Below are 22,582 nucleotides of genomic sequence, written 5' to 3' on the forward strand. Positions count from 1 at the left end.
CAACTGTAAGTCTCTACCTCTTTCAGATGAACAGTGACTTTCTTAGTTCGGCCTGGATTGCTGTAACTGATGTCCACAGCTGGCACTTTGCTTAGTTTCTTGGGGCGGATGGTACACATGGACTGCACGTCTGCCAGGGGAATTAGAAACACTCGCTCCTGTAGAAGAGAGAAACAGAAATCTTTAAATAGACGCTATAGGTTTTTTTTGTTATTAACAACTGCATGACTGTTTGCATTGCTGGAAGAAGTTAAGCATTCTGTATTTCTTTTCGGTCAATTGAACAAAAGTGAAATCAATGAAACCACTGTGTAATAAGTCACACAGGCACACTGATTTGAACGATGACCGAGACTCCATACACGTAAATCTTAAATATTGATAAAGGGGCAACCTCATGGTCTATGCAGTGAAGCAAAGCTTTTAGTGCCTTAAGCCTGTAATCTTTTAAAAGTCTAACAGGGGTCACCAACAGCAGTTGCAAAAGAACTCCGGTCCTATCTATCTCAATACAAAATGACTGATTGATTTATTACCTCAGAAAAAAATTGCATGGTAACATTATGATCTCAATAGCTAGTTTCAAGTCTTCTTTAAGACAATATGATGTTAATAGTGTAAATAATGCTCCCATTCAAAAGAAAAAAAAAAGATGATAAAGCAGGCTATGATTTGGGGCGTGGCTACCTTTGATTGACAGGTCGATGACACGGCGAGCTGCCATCAACTGTGTACATCTAAAAAGCCGTGAACTTGTTTGTCGTGTTTTCGTCTCAGATCTTTGACCCTTTGTGTTTTCTCTTCATGAAAGTTTATTTCAACTTTTTGTTCATTAAAATTTTTGTTTAGCGTTCGGTTGTACTAAAAGACACTCCAAGGAGTCTTTTTGGTAAGTAACGCATATTTTGTTTTAGCGTTAACAGTTTATATTTAGATTCACCCGTTCTCGTGCCTCCTAGTCCAAATATGTTCTCTCCCGGTTTCAAAAAACAACTCAATGAACTCAATGCTTCAAACGGGCATTCCACAAACCAATGGGTGACGTCAAGGTGACTCTGTCCATTGTTTATATACAGTCTATGGTTTAACCACTATGGCTGCTTGAAGTACCTGTGTTTTGGGGTGAATGAACAGCACCCCCTCCTGGCTGATGCTGACCATGCATGGGGACGGACATCCACGCTGGCTGACCTTCTGGGCCAAGAAAGTGTTGGAGCCAAACAGAGGCAGGGTGCTCAGGAACTCTGAAAGAGAGAGTAGTTATAACAGGGATGGCCACAATTTTTCATCGACACTACCACAGGGCCACATATAGGACAGTCCACTTAACCAGATATGACGAAACTGCAATTTTAAATATGTTCACAGTGCAGTAACTTAACATATTTCATGCTAAAATGCATGTACACTGCAAAAAAGGTGTGTCTAAAAACAAGATAAAAACACTAAATTTGAGGGAAATGATCTTGCTGCATGGACAGATAATTTCACTTGACAAGATTTCTTAAATCCAGATTGTTAAATCTAGAAATAAGCATGTTGAACACTTAAAATAAGAAATTAACTCTTAAAACAAGATAAATTATCTAACACTTCTAAGTTTGTTTTATCTTAAGAACCAAATCATTTGCATGTTTAACAGTATAAATAGGCTAGAAGCAAATAAAAAATAACCACTTACTGTGATTTATTTTTATTTTTTTCAGTGCAAGAACAGCAGACCAACATTAATTGCAAGAAGTAATTTTGTGCATTTTTACACTGCACTTTTAAGATTTCATGCTCAAATGCATGTAGTTGTACTGAGGGCCACTTCAAGTGAGGGTGCGGGCCGTATGTGGCCCTCGGGCCTCCAGTTGCCCATCCCTGAGTTAGAAGAATAGAAGAAGACAAGACAAGACAAGAGAAGACAAGAGAAGCTACCCACCAATGAATTGTATTTTGGCGTCTTGAGGGCTGTAGGAGTGCATGGCAGCTATCTGGCCCTGACAGAAGGAGTGAATCTCTTCAATTTTACCGCTGAGTCCATCCTGGGAGGGCAGGTATTCCTTTAACTCTGGCCTTGAAGAAAAATACAATTGTCAGTATTCACGTTTAAGATAGGGAGGATTGTTGGTGGTGGGAGTACTGAGGAGATGGTATTCAAATAATTTAGAAATGGACCTCCATAAAGCTGGAGAACTTAAAGGAGTAGTTCTACATTTTGGTAGAATAAGCATATTCGCTATCTGGCCGAGTATGAGATGAGAAGTATCAATGTCTGTACTTTAAGTTTGAAGTTGGAGTCTAAATGTGGCTATCTTAGCTTAGCATAAGGGAAGAACAGGGAAAGACCTAACCTGGTTCTGGAAAAACAGACCTACCGATACCTCCTAAGCTAATTTTGACTAAATGCACTGCCAACAGGGTAAAGACCCATAACTAAGTTTTAAAAAGCTGACAAACTGAAAAAAAGTTTTAAAAGGACAAAAGTGGTACTGATGTGAAGTGAGGCATCAGCAGTGACAATGGGGGAAAGTGTGTGATATTGACTGTTACACTAAAGTCATATATTCAATCCATATCCAGACTAACTACATTCTTTTTAATTTAAGCTAAATATTTTGACCAATTACCTTAGCTAGCTAACATTAGCTTGCTAACAGCTACCTTGTCCTCCATGGTAGACATAAAATATCATTTGACATATTAAAATCTAATGTTTTTAGCTAGTTACAGGTATTTCTGTCAGTGTTTCAGCCCTTGGTTGTATATTATGACACTGATAGTTTTCCCCTCTGGTGGGTGTGGCCTTCAGAGTATGGCGCATGGCGCTCTGTCTCTATGCTATGCTAGGCTAACCAGGTTCTGAATCCAGCTCCACACTGGAAAACTGAGTGGTGCCAAAGTGACTAGTGAATTGACTGACTAGTGAAATCAGACAGCATGGCCAGGAGAGAAAGAAAGCTAACTTACTGATGTGACTAATATATTCAAGTGAGGAATCAAAAACAAGCTTTTTATATCTAAATCAGATTCTTTTCAGTTGAGCTGTCCAGTCTTCAATATCCTGTCCAAAAATACTGTGTTCCTAAACTGATCAGTAGTGTATAATTGTGACTGTCAGTGTGTGTGACTCACAGTGAGGGCTGATCCTTCAGTCCCTGAGCCACATGCTGCAGGGCCGACAGCTCTGCGATCTGCTGGACTGAGGAGGGACCACCTACAGCAGGAGCAAGCATCAGCCGCCCGCTCAGATAGTCACCTAGGAGCTACACACACATTACATCACATTACATTAGAAAACAATGAGACACAAACTGGACCAGTGGTTAGAAATGTGCTGCTGCTGTTGTGGATGGATTGATATTGTCACCTGCTGGTAGTGGAACTCCAAGTACAGGTCACTGTTAAAGGACAGAGGGCTTCTCCACATCACTCTTCTCAGGGAAAAGAAGATAGAGCCGTCATCCAGAAGGTAGTCAAACAGATACTCATCAGCATGGAGGGGACGCACTATCCCATCTGACAGGAAGAAGGAGGAGGATCTGTTAATCTGGCATTTTCATCATTTTATCTGTTTATTTCGCATCTACACAGCAAAATCTGTAGTGTTGTTTTTTCAGTGTTAATAATTTTGAGTTGGTGGGTGTTGATTTTGGAGTTGTTTTAACACTTGTAGTGATCAAAAAGCTCTGCCAGCGTTGTCAATCAAGCGAGTTACATATTAGCACCTGAGTTAGATTCACTTCAGTTGGAGTTGATTTTCATTTTTTGTGACTTGTATGTTTGGCTAAAGACAGAATGCACTTTTAATGTATCGTAAAACAAAACAATGAATGTTAATCATCACATGAGTGAAAGGAAATAACACGATTTTAGGGTTTAAAATACACTTGAATGTGTCAAAGTAACACAATGTAGGCCTATGTTAAAAATTAACACTCACAGTGAAAAGGAATAACACGATTTCGAGTTAAAAGTGCACTTTTGTGGTGTCATAAAACATCACCAAGGGTGTCAAATATTTAACACTATTTAAGAGTTAAAATATTAACACTTTTCAAAGTGTAATTTTTACTCAGAATCCGTGAGAACTATATAAACTCAGAAAAAGTGTTAAATTTAACACTTTGAGTTGAATTAACACTGTGTTAATAAGACATCAACATCTTTAACCCCCTGGTTTTCCGACGGGACACTGATATCATTTGAAACTAGAAGATCTAAGGATTCCATTGGTACCAACATGCCATGATATCGTGTTGGGAAGGGGGCAAAATAACGATACGCCTAAAATTGTGTTAGATATTCAAGATTTTTACTTTTATCAGAGTGGAAAAGGCGCTGAACCTACCTGTTTATCTGTCTACCTCAATTAGAACAGCATCAGTCTGATTTACCTTTCTGTCGGTTGGCGTGGATGAAGAACTCCTTCATTTCTGTAGGATCTGAGATGCCCATTTCTTGACAGAACTCTGTTACCACCTCTGCTGCCATCTAGAGGGAGATACAAAATACAACCACAGATACATCAATTGATTTAACAAACAAAATATTTCTTTATTCATACATAAATTGGTACGGGAAAAGAAATCTTACGCTGAAGCTGCGTATCTTGATGGGGAACTCCACTCCTCCTGGCAGCAGGATGGGAATACGTCGAGAAGTTTTGCCAGCCTGCAGAAAACCAAGACGGACTCAAAATCAGTTCAGCTGTCAATGCAGATAATGATTGAATGGATCAGTTGAAATATACTGTAAAATACTTGATTTTATGTGATTGAGTGTGTAGGATAACTTGCCAGAATGGCCTCCATCTCTAAATGTGAGGGGATGTTACGGCGACCTCCGGAACTGAGAGATCGCTGAAGGTTCTCCTGACACACACCAGCCAGCTCTGTGGACACATACGTTATATTAAATATAGTTTGTGCACTGTAAGACTCGTTATATACATATGATCTTAGTTGCCATCTTTTGTGGTATTGTGTATGTAATGTCTTGTTGTTTCTACCTTGGTATGGGTGTTCGTAGTCCTGAGAAATGTCATGTAGGTGACGTGTGACATACGGCTGCAAATTACTAGAGCAGGGGAAGAACCCAGTCATCAGATTGAGCAGCCGCCATCCAAGGGTACAGTTAGATCTGTGAAGAAAACACAAATAAAATGTAGCATTTTAATTATCGCCCCCCCTTTATAGACAATTGGGGATTGTGGCCAGTTGATTTTTAGGGGGAGATAGCAGGTCAGTAACAGAGATAGTAGATCAGTAACTTCCCCTGTGGCATGTAATAAGTCTGTTTATGTTGTGAAGGTGTATTATGCTCATGTTGCTGAGGTTTTTTCACTGTTTTTTCCTCCTTTCCTCTCCTCAGGTGTGCTGTATTTCTCTCTCATCTCTCCCTGTCTTCCTGTCCTGTTCACCTCTGTCATATTGTTTGTGTGTGTTGTATACGTTTGGACGGGATGATGGCTAATTTCGTTGTAATGGTACTTGTTACTCTGAACAATGACAATAAAGAACAGTAGATGCCACATATAAGTGGTTTATATTATCTGAAAGCATTCTGTGTCAAGTTGTATATTATATAGCATTATATATATATATATATATATATATATAATATATATATATATATATATATATATATATATATATATATATATATAGTATTCCTTTAGGACAGAGGCAGATCCAAGTGGATCACCAATTGTTTGATTTACTTTTTAAATGTATTTCATTTATTTCCTGTTGATTCTCAAAAATAACATGTATTGAAAATGTTACCATGACCTAAAAACACTTACTTGGTTGGGTTGTTGGTGGTTTGCTTGATGACTTGGCAGAATATTTCATCTCTCAGAAGCTCCTTTTCCTTCCCTAACTGAACAGACCAGAGAAACAAAGTTTATTTGAACTCCGTCAGAGACACATAGATGCACTAGAGATAATAGGTGCAGTCTATGGGATACAATGTTTGTCAGAGCACTGACCATCAAGATGTGGAGCAGGCAGTCTGACTGGGTGTTATTCTTCTGCATTGGCATGTCACCCATGAACTGCATCAGGTCTGGAGGGACAGAAAATGGGAGGTAACAGAGGAACAGAGTAATGGTAGTCTCAGTTTTTATTAGTATGGTTAGTGTGGATGCACTCACTCATGTAGCACTGGACAGATAAATCATTGATTTCAGGATCATTGTAGAGAATGAGGGACTCTTGTATGGGAACCTGGATGAACAATTCAAATAGTTAGTTGAGTTGTATTTATTCAGGAAGTTTCATTAGCACCAGGATCTTTATTACAACAGAGACCTGAAAACAAATGGCATATATGCATATCTTATCAATCAATCAATCAATCAATCAATCAATCAATCGATCGATCGATCGGTCAATAATCAATCAATCAATCAATCAATCAATCAATCATTTTCATCTCAACTAATGATGGTAATTAAATAAAACACAGGTATTCTAATGCCCTCTAATTTATTTTTCATCTATTTAGTTTTGAGATGAGATTAAAATCTGTGTTCTATAGTAAAAAGTGAGGGGCCTAATATTGATCCTTGCGGTACCTCTGACGAACATTTGGGGACTTGATTTTAAACCATCAACAAAAACAGTCAGAACTCTGATAGATAGATGATTGACCCAGGCGTTAGCAGAACCATTAAAACCAAAGTAACAGTTAAAATCAATATTCTACATAGATAGACAGGCGATATAAACTAGCTAAAAATTGCAAAAGACAGTACAGAGATGAGCGGGCTTAGAGTCAAAGAAGCCAATTGAGTGGGAGAAAAATGGTTTTGTTACAGCCGTTTGGGTAGGACGTTTATTTTTACGTTCACTTTTAAATTAACACCGTTAGTTTGTGCTATTTATGACGTTAGAGATCACAAAGAAAAGCCCACTGTTTGATAACTTGTTTTACATATCAACTCACTATGAGTTGCTTACAGCTTGCTTTCGCTGCCCCCAAGTGGCCAAAAAATTAAAAAAAATAAAATGATCAAAAGCCTTGGAAAGACACATATTTGTGAGTTGACCAGTGATTGTGGCCATGTATGATAACTGTAATATGAGCAAGAAAAACTATGGCATATGATGGAAACAGGATTGTCTTACATCTATGTGCTGAACCGCTTCTGAAAAGTTCCTTCCACTTGCTGGCAGACCTGTAGTCCCCACTCTTAAAAAACAAATTTGGGCAGCACAAAATTAGCATAATACATTATGAAGACAGCAAGAGTCATCTTTCTTCTATCATACCTAAAGAACTTCATGGCAAACTCAGCCATGCCAGAGAGGGTCTCCAGCTCATGGTTTGAGCTGTGGATTGAGTTCCGGGCCGATCCCGGGGCCGAGGCCACCTTGCCGCTGATGGGACCTAGAGACGTGTCCTTGGGTGGACCGACGGGTCTAGAGCCCCTCATGCTTTTCCTCCTGTCATCTCTCCGGTCAAGGTGTAGAGCGTGGTAGTCTGGGGCTGCAGATGGCTGGGTCAGGTCCTCTGGGAAAAGACCAGAGCGCCCCCCCATGGTGCCAAAAAGCCAGTCTGGTCGATCACACAAAATAAATATATGTAACGCAAAAATGTTATGATCTGCATTAAACAATAAACATAATAACCCATATCAAACCATAAAACTAGCACAAACACGGTGTTGGGATCCTATTTCAGGTGAATCTTGGGTTCATTTGTGGACTTTAACTTTTGTTGATTAAATGCAACGGCTTAAAAGAGTCAACTCACAAAATGGCAGGGGCCTCATGTATCAACGCTGCGTACGCACAAAAACATTGCGTACGCTGTTTTATTCGCACATGCCACATGTATGGAAAGTAAACTTGCCGTGAGAATGTGCGGACCGCTCCGCAACCTTTCGAGGTGCCGTGAGAATGTGCGGTGGAACCGCAAACTTTTGTTTGGCAGAAACTACTGTCTTTTATGCTCTATTTAAAACGTGGTGTCAATGTGTCAAAATGCCGATTGCCAACTGTTTCCCCTTTGGTTTAACATGGAGATGTTAACGCTACAGGTGCACAGCGATCCATGACAGACAGATCCCTCTCCCCGGAGAAAAAACGTGTGTGGGAAAAAGTCAGGTGTGGTGCATATTTTATCCTGTATGTGATGTTTAATTGGGACAACAAGTTAAGTGTGGCTTATAAACTGATGCGTAAAAATGATTATGGCACTAATTACGCACTGGCAGCTCTAAAGGCTCTGACAAGATACAATAACGGTGGCGTTTAGAAGGAGCGTGTGTGGAGGGACACTTCTGCCATGGTGCAGGTCTCTGATCTGGCTGCGTTAACAGCCACAGTGACACCTTGTTGCTGATCCCAGAGCTGTGGCAACAAAAAGCTCATTTTCCCGCCTCCACCGCGGAGATCACCACGTCCACCTCGCGTACACTGGCAGTAAGTTGATTTGCCATTGTTTTGTCGATAATCAGCGGGCATGCCAGCGATTTATAGTCATTTGCATGTCATCTGCGTATTCATTTTCGGGAGGAACCGGGGCGTGGTTGGTGGCTCGTGCATGTGCGCTCAGTTCCACGCTGGTTGGGATGTATCAAGGAAAGGTGCGATGAACCTGGCGTAAGCACAGTTTGATACATGTGGAGGTGAGTTTGCGTGCATACTTTTCTAGTTTTGGGATTACGCCATCTTTCAGTATGAAAGCTACACACTCTTTGATACATGAGGCCCCAGGTCACCGCCATTTTGTGTCCTCTCAAGAACTTCCCTCCCAGAATGCTCGGCATGTACGACACCTTCCAGGTCACCTCATTGGTCAAGGGACCATGACACTACAGGTGGTCCACCGGTGCTATAAGGGTGTCAGACCTCCCTCCCTTCTCTCTCCTCTTTCTCTGTCAGGAGGTGTCCCAGAGGCCTGGATCCACACACACACACATTCCCTCTCTTTTGTAATGTAGTTCTCTATACTTTATAGATGTGTACCTTATGCTTTACTAGTTTTTTAAATAAATACATTTTGATTACAAATGCTGTCTATTTAATGTTGTACATTCTGAACGATATGTTAGCCTCTTCTATGACAAGAATTCACAATTCCTTCAACCACTACTAAATATTAATATGGTAATTTGATTATAATTATTCTCATTATTAATAATCAGTGTTCCAAATTGTTTAGTAACTTTATGAGACTGATTTAGGTGAATTGGCTATATTTTTCTGTTCTTACAGATGGTGCCCCAACGAGCTATGACTTAGAGCAAATCAAGTCACACTAACCCTATACATTTGGTATCCTTATGGGAGGGATAGCATTTATGATAACGCCCTTTTATTAATATATTTGACGCACTGTGCAAGGTCATCATTGATTCATAAAAGAGCCATCCTTAATTCCCAAAATTTTTGGTGACCCGTGATGGAGGCAATTGGTATCTGTAACCAGATACCTCAACATAAATGTTGCCCCGTTGCGAGGCCCAACAACGGTCTAGCATCAAACCTCACCTGTCTGGAGTCCGTCCATTGGCAACAGTTTGATGATGTCACCCCTGCTGAAGCTGAGCAGACTTTTATCATCCGTCATGAAACTCTTCAGGGCGACCACATGGCCTGAATCCTAGAGAGCAGGTGTCAGAGAGGTTTTTATCAGGACTATGGGTTTTAGGCTCTAACACAAGCATGGGGTCACATGGCCAAAATATGCTACAAAGCATGAAAAGTAAAAATTATGCAATTAACGAAAAATGAAGATTAAAGAGCGTACCCTGGTGAGCAGCTGGAGGAAGAATCGGATCATGTGAGTGAGCTGGGGAGCTCTGGTCGACTGAAGCACCAACTTTTCACTCTTCAGCTCCAGTTCCACTCTGTCTGCACCCTGCAGGTCGACTGAAAGCAACTCTGCAAAACTACATTCATGCAGGCCTGAGTTAAGATTCTGTGCAAGGAACATGAGCTGAAAGTGACTGTGTCAGATAGGCAGAAAAAGTAGAGAATGAATAGCAGAAAATATCCGTAAAAGTATACCATTATTCTAAATTGATGATACACTACACTAATGATGAGTCCACAGATCAATTTCAGCAACTCTGCAGTTCCCCTAGACCAGCCTCTATGTAATGTAATAATGGAAAAAAACACTGTTTTTTACCCTGATTTTTTATCTATAACTACTTTAACCCTTTATCGAGTGAAGAACCGTATTTGGTAACTTCAGCTGATATCCAAAATGGGGTCCCCATGTCTCTCTGTGTGAGGTCGTAGCACCACATGGATTTTCAGGCTACGTCACAGACAGTGACACTATGACATTTGACCAATCAGTATCATAATAGTATAATAATATTAACTTTATTGACCTTGACCTCCAATGTAAAAAATTTAGTAATATTTAGAGAAAAAAGTTGCAAATTTACTAGACTAAAGTGGCAAATCTACAAGATAAAAAGTCGCAGATTTAAGAGATTTAAAGTGGCAAATCTGCGTGAAAAAAGTCTAGGATAAACGAGAAAAAGGTGGGGGAAAAAAATCAACTTTTTTCTCGCAGATTCACCACTTTAAATCTCATAAATCTGCGCATTATTTCTTGTAGATTTGCCACTTTAATCTGGTAAATTTTTTTCTCAAAATATAACCCCCCTCCCCCAGGTCTGTATGTTTTTTTACACATTCTGGCACTATGTAATATCCTCCAATATTCTCTAGGGCTGAAATTTGGAATTTGTAAGTATTTCAATGAGTGCCCTGTTAAGGGTTAAGTGGAAGCATGGATTAAATAGAGAAGGGAAATTAAGTGACTGTACTTTTTGCTGTGTTTATGTACGCAGGTTGCTTGTTTACCTGTAGCTTCTGAGCAGACGGAGGTGTTTGGGGTTGATGCCTGATGCTCTGACCACCTTCAGGAGACGAACGCCTCGATGAGAGACACCCACGACCTGAGCATCTCCACTGGGCACCTTCAACAGATACACAGGAGATGTTTGGTAATATTTGTAAGTCTGACTGAATTCACAACAAAAAATTGTGATGCTGCTTTTAGCTACGATACTGCACACAGATAGAACACTGAAACAGGGATGGAGTACTGATGATGGAGACTCGAAGCCCAATGTTTGTGACTCGTTATTCAACTCAGACTCGGACTTAAAGCCCGGTATTTGGGACTCGTGACTTGACTTTGACTCTCACTCTGATGACTCAGGCTCAGATTCCAGAATTCTGGTGCACAATGACTCAAGCATATATATTTAAAAAAAAATAGGCCTTTTCAACAATGCATATAAAGAAATGGAACATCCATATTATAAAAGTTAACTTTGGAATTACAATTTTCAGTTTGTGTGGATTTTGGAGGCACTGGTTGATTCTGTAACAACTAAACAAACTCCCTGAAATGGTGATATTGTGTCAATATGTTTAATGTAATCCTTTTTATTTCTATATCAGCTCTTTTAAGGTGCCAAATGGAGAACTTGATGCAATTTTGGAACTCAACTCAGACTCAGATTTTGGGGGGCACTGTTTCTTAGTAAAGATAACAGTAAGGAGACCCAATTAAAATGCATAAATAAATGTATACAGAAACAAGTTATCAATAATTGATAAGTAATAAATAATTGATAATAGCATTACTCACCGTCAAAGGGAACAGGCGGGTAAAGTAGTTTTCCCAGTTGTCTCGAGCAGCAATGACAATCCTCTTCTTCATGCCGTCATTCTGGATGGTGCTTATAGTCATTCCCACATTGAAATTTGCTGGAGCACAAAGGGAGGAAATAGGATAAAATGCAGACACATTTCTGTTCTTTCTAACCCTTGTGAATGACTATAGCTCTGTAACATTTGAGTCCACATTGCATCCAGCAGTATGTAGTTCTGTCAAAACTCTCACCGAGCAGGTCCTTCATCTTCCTCCTCTCCTCTCTGCTGATCCTCACACAGCTCTCAGAGTAGGTGTCCCTCATAATCTTGAACACATCACACAATGATACATCAAAAGTTGAAAGAATCTCTATGAATGTTCTATGCATGATGACACCAGTAAATATACTAACCTGTTCACATAACAGATTGAGGATGTAGGGCCGGTTGAACATCTCTCTGGGGTAAAACACCTGCACACAAATAAATGATGCTTGAAAGTTGTGGTGGGGGCTTTAAACAAGATTTTCAGTTTAAATCCCTTGGGCTATTTTGTCCATTTTTTGAATACTTTTAACGTGTGTGTCTTACTTCTTTCCTCAGGAACAGTTTTCCCGGCATATTGGAATAGGAGAAGTAAACCCCAGCGGAGAAGCGGAGGACCTGGGAGCGATTGCCCTCCACGTCTGGCATCACATCTAGAGTTAACAAACACCAAATTAATGAACTTCCTCACATTCTGTAATATTGAATCCTAGTTAGCAGCATCAGTCAGCTAAAACACATCATATAGGAGGCCTATCTACTTAAACATACACTGTAAAAAATGTCTGTAGATTTTACGGTGAAAATCTGCTAAACCATGACCGTAAAAGACCGTAAAATGATAAATGGGTTAATTCAGTTTCAGTAACAATGAAAACTGTAAATGTATTAGCCAAAACAGTCTTTTTTACAGTTACTACTCCACCGGCAACGTGTTTGTAACAAAAATATACTGTGATATATATATATATATATATATATATATATATATATATATATACACAAGCCATCACTGTAATTTTTGGAAAATAATTTTTCTAACTGTTAAATGTACTAAACACCAACATTCTAACAAAAATATACTGTAATATTTAATGGTAAAAATTTTTTATTTTATGCGGCATTTCTAAAGTATTTTCTTGTCAATTATATGGCAGAACAGCGTTTCTTTTGATGAAGAAACTTTTTATTTTTTACCGTAAAATATGGAATAAAAATCTTTTTTAAGTCTTAAATGTGAAATCAACAGTGCTAATATAGTTTTACCGTAATATTACAAAAAGTTGCACCGTATTTATTACGGTAAAGTTCTGGCAACCACAGCTGCTGTTTTTTTACCGTAAAAACAACAGGGTTTTTTTACAGTGTAATGTCTGAAGATGACACCCACTTAGAGACGGGGCAGCCATGGATGGTGGGTCAGGGATGTTCTGAAGGATAGGTGCTGGGTGTGGAGGAGGTGGTGGGGAGTCAGGAGGAGCAGGGGGAGGGTGTTGAGAGCGCTGCGAGCCAAACAAGTCCTCCAAGGAGCGCTGTTTCTTCTTCATATCACTAGAGATGATGCGGGATCTCCTGGTGGAGGATGGAGACGGCTGTGGGGAGGGCCTCCTGGGAGGAGGCAGCTCCCTCTTAGGCATAACTGGTGGAGGCACCCACTGTTTCTGCAAGCAGGAAGAAGGGGGATATGTGAAGATGTGGCACACAGTATATTCCAGACAGAGACTCAATATGAGACAGAATAATAAATTTGACTACAAAAATAACACATTTTTAGAGAGATACATTTTCTTTTTGTTTGAAGTTGAAGTATGACTTTCTAAACCGTACTGACCTTCTGGTGTGGCACTGGTGCTTTGTTCATGAGTTTGGCCAAAGCTTCCTCTTTGGGGTCATTCTTCTTTACAAAATGCCGTGGAGGATGTCTGTTAAGAAGATGAAAACAGTAAATCACAAACATTACACTAGTTTTTTTCTAGTGGTTGAGGAGATTGTGGGATCAATTTACTCTCAGGAATTTCAAGCAATCCTGGTAAACGGACCTGCACTTATCTTTTCTAGTCACTTTGCGACCACTCAAAGCGCTTTACACTACAAACTACGCTCATTCACCCATTCACACACACATTCATGCTGGTGGCAGAGGCTACCCTAAACGGTGCCACCTGCCACCATTGGGAATTAATTCACACACTGATGAACGCAGCATTGGGAGCAATTTGGGGTTCAGTATCTTGCTCAAGGATACTTCGACGTGTAGGCTGCCATGGTCGGGGATCGACCCACCAACCATCCAACCACTGGATGACCACTCTGCCAACTGAGCCACAGCCACCCCTAGTCTCTGGACCGATAGTACGAAGGGAAAACACATTTACAATTCATGTACCACCCTCAGCAATCATTAAAAAATTAACTGGGAAGTTGAAAAACAAGTGAAAATGTATTAATAGTCCTTAATGCCTACAAGGCAAACGTGCATATGATGTAATAACAATATCCATAATTCAAATCCAAGCAGGGAAGTTCCAAATTAACTTTCTGGAATTGGGGATTTGGAGGTTTAAAACTATTGCTTTCACACAAAACCATTTAGGTTGAGTTCAAATGAACTCTGGTGCTTTTGACTGGCATGATACTGAACTGGGAGACTCTACCGACTACACAACCAGACCAGTTGAGCTGGTTCCAAGCAGACTCTGGTGCAGTTTGTTTGTGGTGGGGAAGGTGAAAACAGACCAACTACACGATTTCATGAAAGTAGATTTTATCATTCATTCATTCAATTTCCTGAACCACTTATCCAAACTCGGGTTGTGGGAGGCTGGAGTCGATCCCAGCTGACACTGGGCGAGAGGTGGGGTGACCCTGGACAGGTGTCCAGACTATCACAGTGCTGACACATAGACACAGACAACCATTCACGCTCTCATTCACTCCTACAGGTAATTTAAAGTCACAAGTTATACCTAAGCTGCATGTCTTTGAACTGTAGGAGAAAGCAGGAGGATCCAAGAGAACAGAACAGAGATACTGGTGGTCCATTAATTAAAAATTGAGTGATTGACCCCACTTAGCTTTCAAACGGACTACAAACCAGCAAACTGATATGCATGTTGCAACCTTTAGAAACTGGTTTTCAATTTTCCAATTTTAACGGGTGATGACCCATGGTGAACTTAAAGCAAGTTAAATTCTGTAATTGAAGATGAACCTTCATTTCCAGAGCCCAAAGGAGAGGCATTAAACAACACCTAAATCAAAGCCTTTTACGTTACATCATACAGTACAATAATCATGATCATGATCAGATGAAACATCGTTCACATTTGGGGAAGTATGTACAGACCTCATAGGGAGCAGCATTCACTGACCTGACAGGCTCAAAGGGTTTGGTTTCTGGTTGGGGTCGGGTGTTATACATTTTGATGATTTCCCGGATGTTGGAGGTGGGTTCTGGCTGGGGCCTGGCTGGAGCTGGGGTAGGTATTGAATTTGGTGTGTCCACTTCTCTGGCAGGAGGGGTTCGGAGAGGCTTTACTGTGAGAGATGGGAGACAGAAACTATAACCTTAGCTCTTCATTCAATTAATACTCTATATAATCACTTTGTGTCACTTCACACAATATTAAAATTTTAGCTGTGTGCTGCTTATCCTTTTTGGGTTTTTGTTTCCCCAAAGATATTATCTAGTCCACTAAACTTGTTTCACCTTCTTACCCTCAGGCTTAGGTGCTGTAGGTGGTGGTGATCGGCGTGGTGATGGCGGGGAGTGTTGCTGAGGTCTGGGTGGGCTGGAGGGGGCAGGCGGAGGCCTTTGGGTTTTAGATCCACCTTTGGGCTTATCGCCTGGAGAACAGTAGAGGAGAGATAGTGAGGAATGAAAGAAATGACGTAAATTTGAAAATGATTAAAAGCCCAATGATTTAAACCTGGAGTGCAGAACTTTACTTCCTGTCCAGTAGACAGTAACATTGTCTTAGTCTCCAGTGATCACATTACAATGATGACTTTACTTTTCACAGTTCGCTTTATACATATGACAGGGTCGGCAACCTTTACTAACAAAAGAGCCATAGTTGGCCAAAATAGGATTGGTAAACAGGAAATTGTCGAATTGAGCCGCAAACCTTATTTTGATTGAAAATAAAATGGCTTATTAAGTCTAAATTAGTCTACCAACATGATTAATTGGTCAAAATGAGCATTTATTAATATCATTTTGGAGTTTGGAATCAAAAGCTAGTCTGGCTAGAGAAACTCAAAAAGGTTAGGTTAAAGCTTTTTAAGGTTTTCGGAAGCTATGATGCACATTTTAGTTGACTAATATGTTAATAAAAAAAGGTATTATTGGGGAATATAAGCTTTACTTTCTTACAACTGAAGAATACAAATCACTTTGTGCCTACATCAATGATAAAAAAAAATGTAAATAATGTTTCATTTCATATACTCATTTTTTTGTCATAGCTACAGGGAGCCACTGCAGATGGCCTGAAGAGCCACATGAGGCTCTGGAGATGCAGGTTGCCTACCCCTGACATATGGTATTTACCGAAAAATGTAACGTGTTTTGAGCATTTTTTGATAATTTTTATAGTCACTTCCGTGTCTTAAAATTCTGCTAGCCTAACTGGCTACTAAAATGCAGAAAAGCACCATACGTAGCTCTGCAGAATATAGCTTGGCCCCTTTTTCTTCTCACAAGTTTTTATTTCTTCTCTGCGAGATTTCAGTCCTTTCCAGTCGACACTGAGCCAGAGCGACCGAACGTTAGCTAAGCTGCAAAAATCGGTGTGCGGTGTGACTAGCTAGCTTAGCTGCATGATATTCTATTCTAAGTTATCGTGGAAAGTCTTCTATCTTTCTATATGGCAAATAATTTGTGTTCATAGTGTGAAGCAATGGGAGGATGGACACAAATCACTTCCATTATCTTCTTCTTCAAAGTCAAAGACACAAGAAAGGGGTGAATTAATGGTGTTTGTGTCGATGTGAGAGATTCTGATAGAAGAAGAAATCACATGTATATAACTTATTGGTGCATGACAGCTTCACTTACCAATCTTCTGGAAGTAATCCCTTTTATCTCTGAAGGAGTGCAAATCCTCTGGCTCTGCTAAGTCCACTTCTCTTTCTGGCTGTTGAGGAAATTAACATGACACACAAGATGTCAAGGAAACAGAGCAGATCCAGTGATATCAGTGTGCGTCATATTTAGAAGATTAAAGGGCAAAGTTGAAGTATTCTATCTCTCTGTATTGTCAACAAATCTTATGTGCTATGTGGTATATCTACTTATAGTTATTGTGTGTGCATCAAAGCCTGATATTTCTTCTTCCTCTGTGTCATAATGCTCCATTGTCAAACAAAAACACATCCATGAGCCACACTGCTGCACTTGACTGTGAACACACACACACACACACACACACACACACACACACACACACACACGGAGAGGGTTTATTTTGACTCAATTCCACATACAATGTCCTGCTCCCCAAAATACAGTCATGGAAAAAATTATTAGACCACCCTTGTTTTCTTCAATTTCTTGCCTGATACAACATTTGTTTGGACAAATATAATGATAACAACAAAAATAGCTGATAAGAGTTTAATTTAAGAGCTGATATCTAGACATTTTCCATGGTTTTCTTGATTATAACCAAAATCATTATCAAGTCACCAAATGTGAGATACGCCTCAAAAAATGAACAAATTCTTCTTTGCCACAATGTACAGCTGTAGGAAACTACCGAACCCTAATAGAAATGAAACTGTATATGGGGCAGCTGTGGCTCAGTTGTGGTAGAGCAGTCGCATACTGCATATTGGTGGTTCGATCGCAGACCATGGCAGCCCACATGTTGAAGTATCCTTGGGCAAGATACTGAACCCTAAATTGCTCCTGATGCTGCGTTCAACAGTGTGTGAATGAATTCCCAATGGTGGCAGGTGGCACCAGTTTGCCCTGGTAGCCTCGGCCACCAGTATGAATGTGTGTGTGAACGGGTGAATGAGCGTAGTGTGTAGTGTAAAGCACTTTGGATAAAAACGCTGTATCAGTGCACCCCATTTACCATTTTTATGAGCAGTTTCATAGACTAATGTCTTCATTACTTTGTGGTGGTGGAAATGTACGAGCGAAAAAACAGGCATAGTAAGATAAGGATGTGTAAAGAAAAAAAAGAAAGAAACACAAGCAATGGAGCACCCTTCAAAAAGATATTCCATATACAGACATACCTCCGGCTCAGGCTGCCTGTAGCTGGCAGAGCTTTTATGTGCAGCTGCTTTGGGTCGTACTGGTGGAGGTGAGGGAGATCTAGGAGAGGGAGAACGTGAGCGTCTCCTTGAGCGTCGATGAGATGTACGTCTCCGCTGCCTCTCCTCCTCCTCCTCCTCCTCCTTTCTCTCCTGCTCCTTCTTCTTCCTCTCCTGCTCCTTCTGTTTCCTCTGCTGCTCCTGTGTCTGCTGCTGGGACAGAGTCATTGCCTGCATGGTCATCTGCTGGGCCTGAAGAGGACGAGGAGGGAGGAAAAGAACGTAGAGAGTTGGAGGGGAAGAGGGAGAATGAGGTAGGAAAGGAAGATGTGGCATTTTCCAAACAAAGTTGGGGAGGGACCCTGGCCTTTTCATCCTCGGCCTCCCATCTGAGGAGGTGCAACATGGTCTCACAGAAATCCATGAAATAGCCATGGATTCGCTTAACTCAAAATCTGTGGAATAGCCACGGAATCAGTCAAATTTCCGTGAAACTGACACGGATTTCGCTACAATGCAAGTTAATGAGTCATATCCCGTGGCTATTCCAACACACAAAGTGATTATGTACATTCACTGAGTGAAGATTTAGCAAATAAAACATATATTTCTCGCTAGAAATGTAATCAAAATCCATTTTTATGCTAGCCTGGCTAACACCAGACAAATCTCAAATGAGATGTGGTCTGGGAACCAGCTGTTCATTTCTCCGTAGAGGAGGCGTGGTTTACGATCCTCCGGAGCCGTTTATTGGGCGCTTAGAATGTCTATCAAAAGCGTCTGTAGGTAGCTCTTAGCCAATCAGATCAGTTATACCAGATGACGTAGTAGAGCAATAGAAATGGATGTTTGGTGTTGTGTGTGTCTGTGAGAGAGAGTGTTGCTTGCTGCTTTGCTTCTCCAGTTCTCGCTTTCTGCAAGATTTATTTTCACGCTTTATTCCCCCTCATGTCATTCAGCCACACACATCCACTGATTTTATGGTCAATAAACAAGCTGCTGCGGGTCTCTCGGCGGCTCCGCTGTCCCCCGGCTTGTAGCCAGATCACCGGCGAGACCACCGGCTCGTAGCGCCGCTAGTGGCACTAATCACCGCCGCTACCGGTGATCTCGCTACGAGCCGGGGGACAGCGGAGCCGTCGAGAGACCTTTTGCCTTTCAACTTTCGCTCTAAACTATTTAAAAAACCATCTACAGCTAAAGAGAGTTTTGCGTCTGCAGCAGCCATGTTGGATCCGTAAGAAAACTACAAGCTTTTAAGTGCCGAGTAGTACGCGTCATCGTCTTGCCGTCCCTCCCCACTCCGTGATTGGATCCCTAAAACAGGGCTAAGAAAGCTTCCTGGTTGCCAGACCGCCTGGAGGTTCGAAATTAAATTTGAGTGCGCAAGGCAGTCTGGGTATACCCAGGCTATTTTTATGCAGAAACTAAGTCAAAATATTGATTTTTTTCACAAAAAATAAGAGAACTGTTTTTTGTTCTGACCGCCGGGACCTTGAAAGTCACGTAACTTGGAACAAACCAATAGGAACAAATATCCATGGAATAGCCACGGGATATGACTGTCATTAACTTGCATTGTAGCAAAATCCGTGTCAGTTTCACAAAAATTTGAGTGATTCCGTGGCTATTCCACGGATTTTGAGTTAAGCGAATCCTTGGCTATTTCACGGATTCCTGTGAGACCAGGTTCGGAGGTGACTTTATCCTGTTTCTAGTTCGAACTACGTGACAAATTGCTCCTACCGGCCAGAAAATGTATTTTAATTAACTGGATCAATGACAAACCGCCTACTGTCACCTTATGGTATAAGGAAATAATCCGGGTCCTCCCCCATGAAAGACTTGTGCAGTTGTGATTTTTTATTTTATCTAACTCTGTTACTGACATGATGGCATAATGTATGTTCTTGTGTTTCTGTTGAAAAACAAGAAAACATTTGGGTAACACTTTACAATAACCAACTAAGTGATGTTCATAGATGGTTTATAGACAAATTATTAACAATTGACAAAGTGCTATACATATTTAATCTTTAAATGTTTTCAACCAATTTCCTAAAGGTATATGAATAATTTCAAACTCATTACCATACTTAATATGATGTTAAAAATGTTAAAATGAGTGCAACTAAAACTATAAATTAACTATTAATTATAATTTATTGGTTTGTTAATGGTAAAGTAACTATAAATGTACATTAATATACCATCTATTTGCCATTTATAAATCATTTAGTTAGTTAAACATTAATAAATTATGTATTTACCATTCTAAATGGCCTATATATGGTTTATAAATGATGATTAAACATTAATAAACTATCTGTTTACCATTTATAAATGATGGTTATTGTAAAGTGATACCAAAATTTGTTCAGAAACAAAAAAAAAGGAAAGGAAAGGAAGATGTGAAACTAAAGTCCTCACCATGAGAAAGGCCTGCTGGTTGATGAGGGCCTGCTGTGATGCTGCCATCTGCATGGGGTCAGCGACAGGCGGGGCAGGCATCTGGGGCATCATCATGGCTGTGTAGAGATGAATATCAGTAGTTGGCAGCATTGGTAGTTATCAGGTTTTTGCGAGACCCTTCATTAATTAAATGATGGCATATAAATCCTGATCTTTCTGCTATCATGACGTGAAATCAAGCCCTCTTTTTATGAAATAGACAAGTTGAGAATATGAGCTGTTTTTAACTAAAATTAGCAAACAAAGGAATTTTCCAGTTCATTAAGATTGCATTTATCTGACAGAAATACAGATGTAATGGGGTCGCTTGTGTTTTGTTTTATTTTAAACAAGGTAAATATATGACTGGACATTAAGAAATCTGCACATTTAACCCCTTAGCTTTTTGCCCACTCTTAACACAGAATGAAGGGTTGTGGGCAGTGGATTTTTAGGGGGAGATAGCAGGTCAACAGTAGTGGTGTACACCATCTGAAAGCTGGGAACTTGAAGATTAATTTGCGATGCAGCTCTACACTGTGTGTCAAGTAGTTCTGGTCATAAATTTGTAAAAAGAAATTACTTAAATAATCAATTATTAAACCTATTAAGGTGTATAAGGGCTTAGAATTTTAATGCATGGCTCTCTGAAGTCAATTTCTGGGCTCAACTTTGTCCCATAAGTTGTTGCAGCAATTTTGGGGTTAATACCATTTGTCATCACATATGGGTCAGTGACAAATAAGGGTTGGCAAGATGTCAAATGGTGTAATCACAAAAGAATGATGAATATAAAATATTTTATCCACCTACAGTGTATTTAAGTGGACTTCTACATATAAATACTTCATTTTAAAAAACATATTTCTGAGTATTTCTACATTTACACAACATTGAGCAGAACATATTCTTAAAACAACCATTTTTTTGACAAGTTATGTAAAATTTGTTATATACCATAATGTTGCAATGGATTGTATTTTTTTTCCTCATTTTAGTTCAAATTTAATTTCCTGTATATAGATAAAGATATCAGATTTTAATGAAAAAAAATTACTGGTTACACCAACTGACAATGGGTTAGATCACGTCATTGATCCAGATGCTGCAGAATTAGGCCACTTTTTTAATATTGAGAATCAGTAAAATTGTCAAAACCCCCTCCAGAATATTACATCAATACACCAAGATCTTGAGGAACATGACAGAAAAATACTTTGTGATTTGGTTAAAACTTTGAAAACATTTAGGAGGTTTCTGTATTGGATGACGAGCACTTTTGTTCTGTAAACTGCTGAGAGTCATCCTTTTTGTTATTGGCAATGTGAGCAAGTGTGTTACTTATTTCATAACAATAGTGTTTAAAATGTGTAAAAGTTTGAGTTGTCTCAGCAGTAAGAATAAGAGGATGAAAGGTTGATGTAGAGGGATTACCTGGCATGGTTGGCATCATGGGAGTTGCACCGTAGCTGGGCACTGTTCCTGAGCAGAAGCAACAGAAAGGTAAAAATTAGAAAACTGAAAGATTCAGTTCACTTTTTCTTTCATATGAAAATAATTGGTAACGCTTTATAAAAAGGTCCTTAATAACCATTAATTAACAAGTAATAAGGCATTGTTCTCGCTTTAGATCCGGTAGTTGCAAAAAGCATAGTCAACTTATAGTTAACTTATAATAGATGAGCAATAATGTATATTTTAATATCAATAAGCAAACAAAATAAGATTAATAAAGGCATGGCAAAGACATAATGGGTGGGTCATGGGTGTTTGTAATTGTATATAGTGTATTAACACTTATATAAGCTTATAAACACACAATAATGTTAATAAGCATCTTGTAAGGACTTACAAGGGCCTTATTACTTGTTAATTAATGGTTATTACAAGGACCTTAATATAAAGCGTTACCAAATAATTTGGGCTTGACGAAAATTCAACTTTCTTTCTTACCCATAGGATAGCCTGGCATTGTCATGGGCATACCTGAAAAACAGAAAGATCAGTCATTCTTAGAGTTTACAGTGACTGAAACATGAAACCAAAAGTTCAATATTCAACAAATACATTTAAAATTATGAGTCCTAACTGACAAAACATAGCTCTGAGGACAAATAAAACATGTCATTTGCATTTTATTTTTTAAATATAGACTTTTCCAGGTTGACTAGTTGTTTAAACCTCTGAAGTCCAGGAGA

General features: G+C 39.6%; 1 protein-coding gene across 1 annotated transcript in view; it reads right to left on the reverse strand.

The window, feature by feature from the left end:
* myo15b (myosin XVB) overlaps window positions 1-22,582 on the reverse strand; it is a 61,987-nt gene that overhangs the window by 3,076 nt on the left and 36,329 nt on the right. Inside the window, exons 34-62 of the mRNA XM_059324240.1 lie at window positions 22,338-22,370; window positions 21,819-21,866; window positions 20,364-20,461; window positions 16,726-16,804; window positions 15,384-15,512; window positions 15,038-15,203; window positions 13,498-13,588; window positions 13,057-13,327; window positions 12,213-12,319; window positions 12,035-12,094; window positions 11,872-11,947; window positions 11,617-11,735; window positions 10,821-10,936; window positions 9,748-9,889; window positions 9,489-9,600; window positions 7,263-7,548; window positions 7,119-7,182; window positions 6,143-6,215; window positions 5,978-6,054; window positions 5,792-5,868; window positions 4,997-5,127; window positions 4,785-4,879; window positions 4,582-4,659; window positions 4,383-4,479; window positions 3,356-3,504; window positions 3,121-3,251; window positions 1,928-2,061; window positions 1,111-1,244; window positions 18-158 (exon numbers count right to left, since the gene is read on the reverse strand). Coding sequence (XP_059180223.1) covers window positions 18-158; window positions 1,111-1,244; window positions 1,928-2,061; window positions 3,121-3,251; window positions 3,356-3,504; window positions 4,383-4,479; window positions 4,582-4,659; window positions 4,785-4,879; window positions 4,997-5,127; window positions 5,792-5,868; window positions 5,978-6,054; window positions 6,143-6,215; window positions 7,119-7,182; window positions 7,263-7,548; window positions 9,489-9,600; window positions 9,748-9,889; window positions 10,821-10,936; window positions 11,617-11,735; window positions 11,872-11,947; window positions 12,035-12,094; window positions 12,213-12,319; window positions 13,057-13,327; window positions 13,498-13,588; window positions 15,038-15,203; window positions 15,384-15,512; window positions 16,726-16,804; window positions 20,364-20,461; window positions 21,819-21,866; window positions 22,338-22,370 — 3,314 coding nt within the window. The remainder of the gene's footprint in view (window positions 1-17; window positions 159-1,110; window positions 1,245-1,927; window positions 2,062-3,120; window positions 3,252-3,355; window positions 3,505-4,382; window positions 4,480-4,581; window positions 4,660-4,784; window positions 4,880-4,996; window positions 5,128-5,791; window positions 5,869-5,977; window positions 6,055-6,142; window positions 6,216-7,118; window positions 7,183-7,262; window positions 7,549-9,488; window positions 9,601-9,747; window positions 9,890-10,820; window positions 10,937-11,616; window positions 11,736-11,871; window positions 11,948-12,034; window positions 12,095-12,212; window positions 12,320-13,056; window positions 13,328-13,497; window positions 13,589-15,037; window positions 15,204-15,383; window positions 15,513-16,725; window positions 16,805-20,363; window positions 20,462-21,818; window positions 21,867-22,337; window positions 22,371-22,582) is intronic.

This window comes from Centropristis striata, chromosome 21 (assembly GCF_030273125.1).
Source record: "Centropristis striata isolate RG_2023a ecotype Rhode Island chromosome 21, C.striata_1.0, whole genome shotgun sequence".
In the NCBI taxonomy this organism is placed as follows: Eukaryota; Metazoa; Chordata; class Actinopteri; order Perciformes; family Serranidae; genus Centropristis; species Centropristis striata.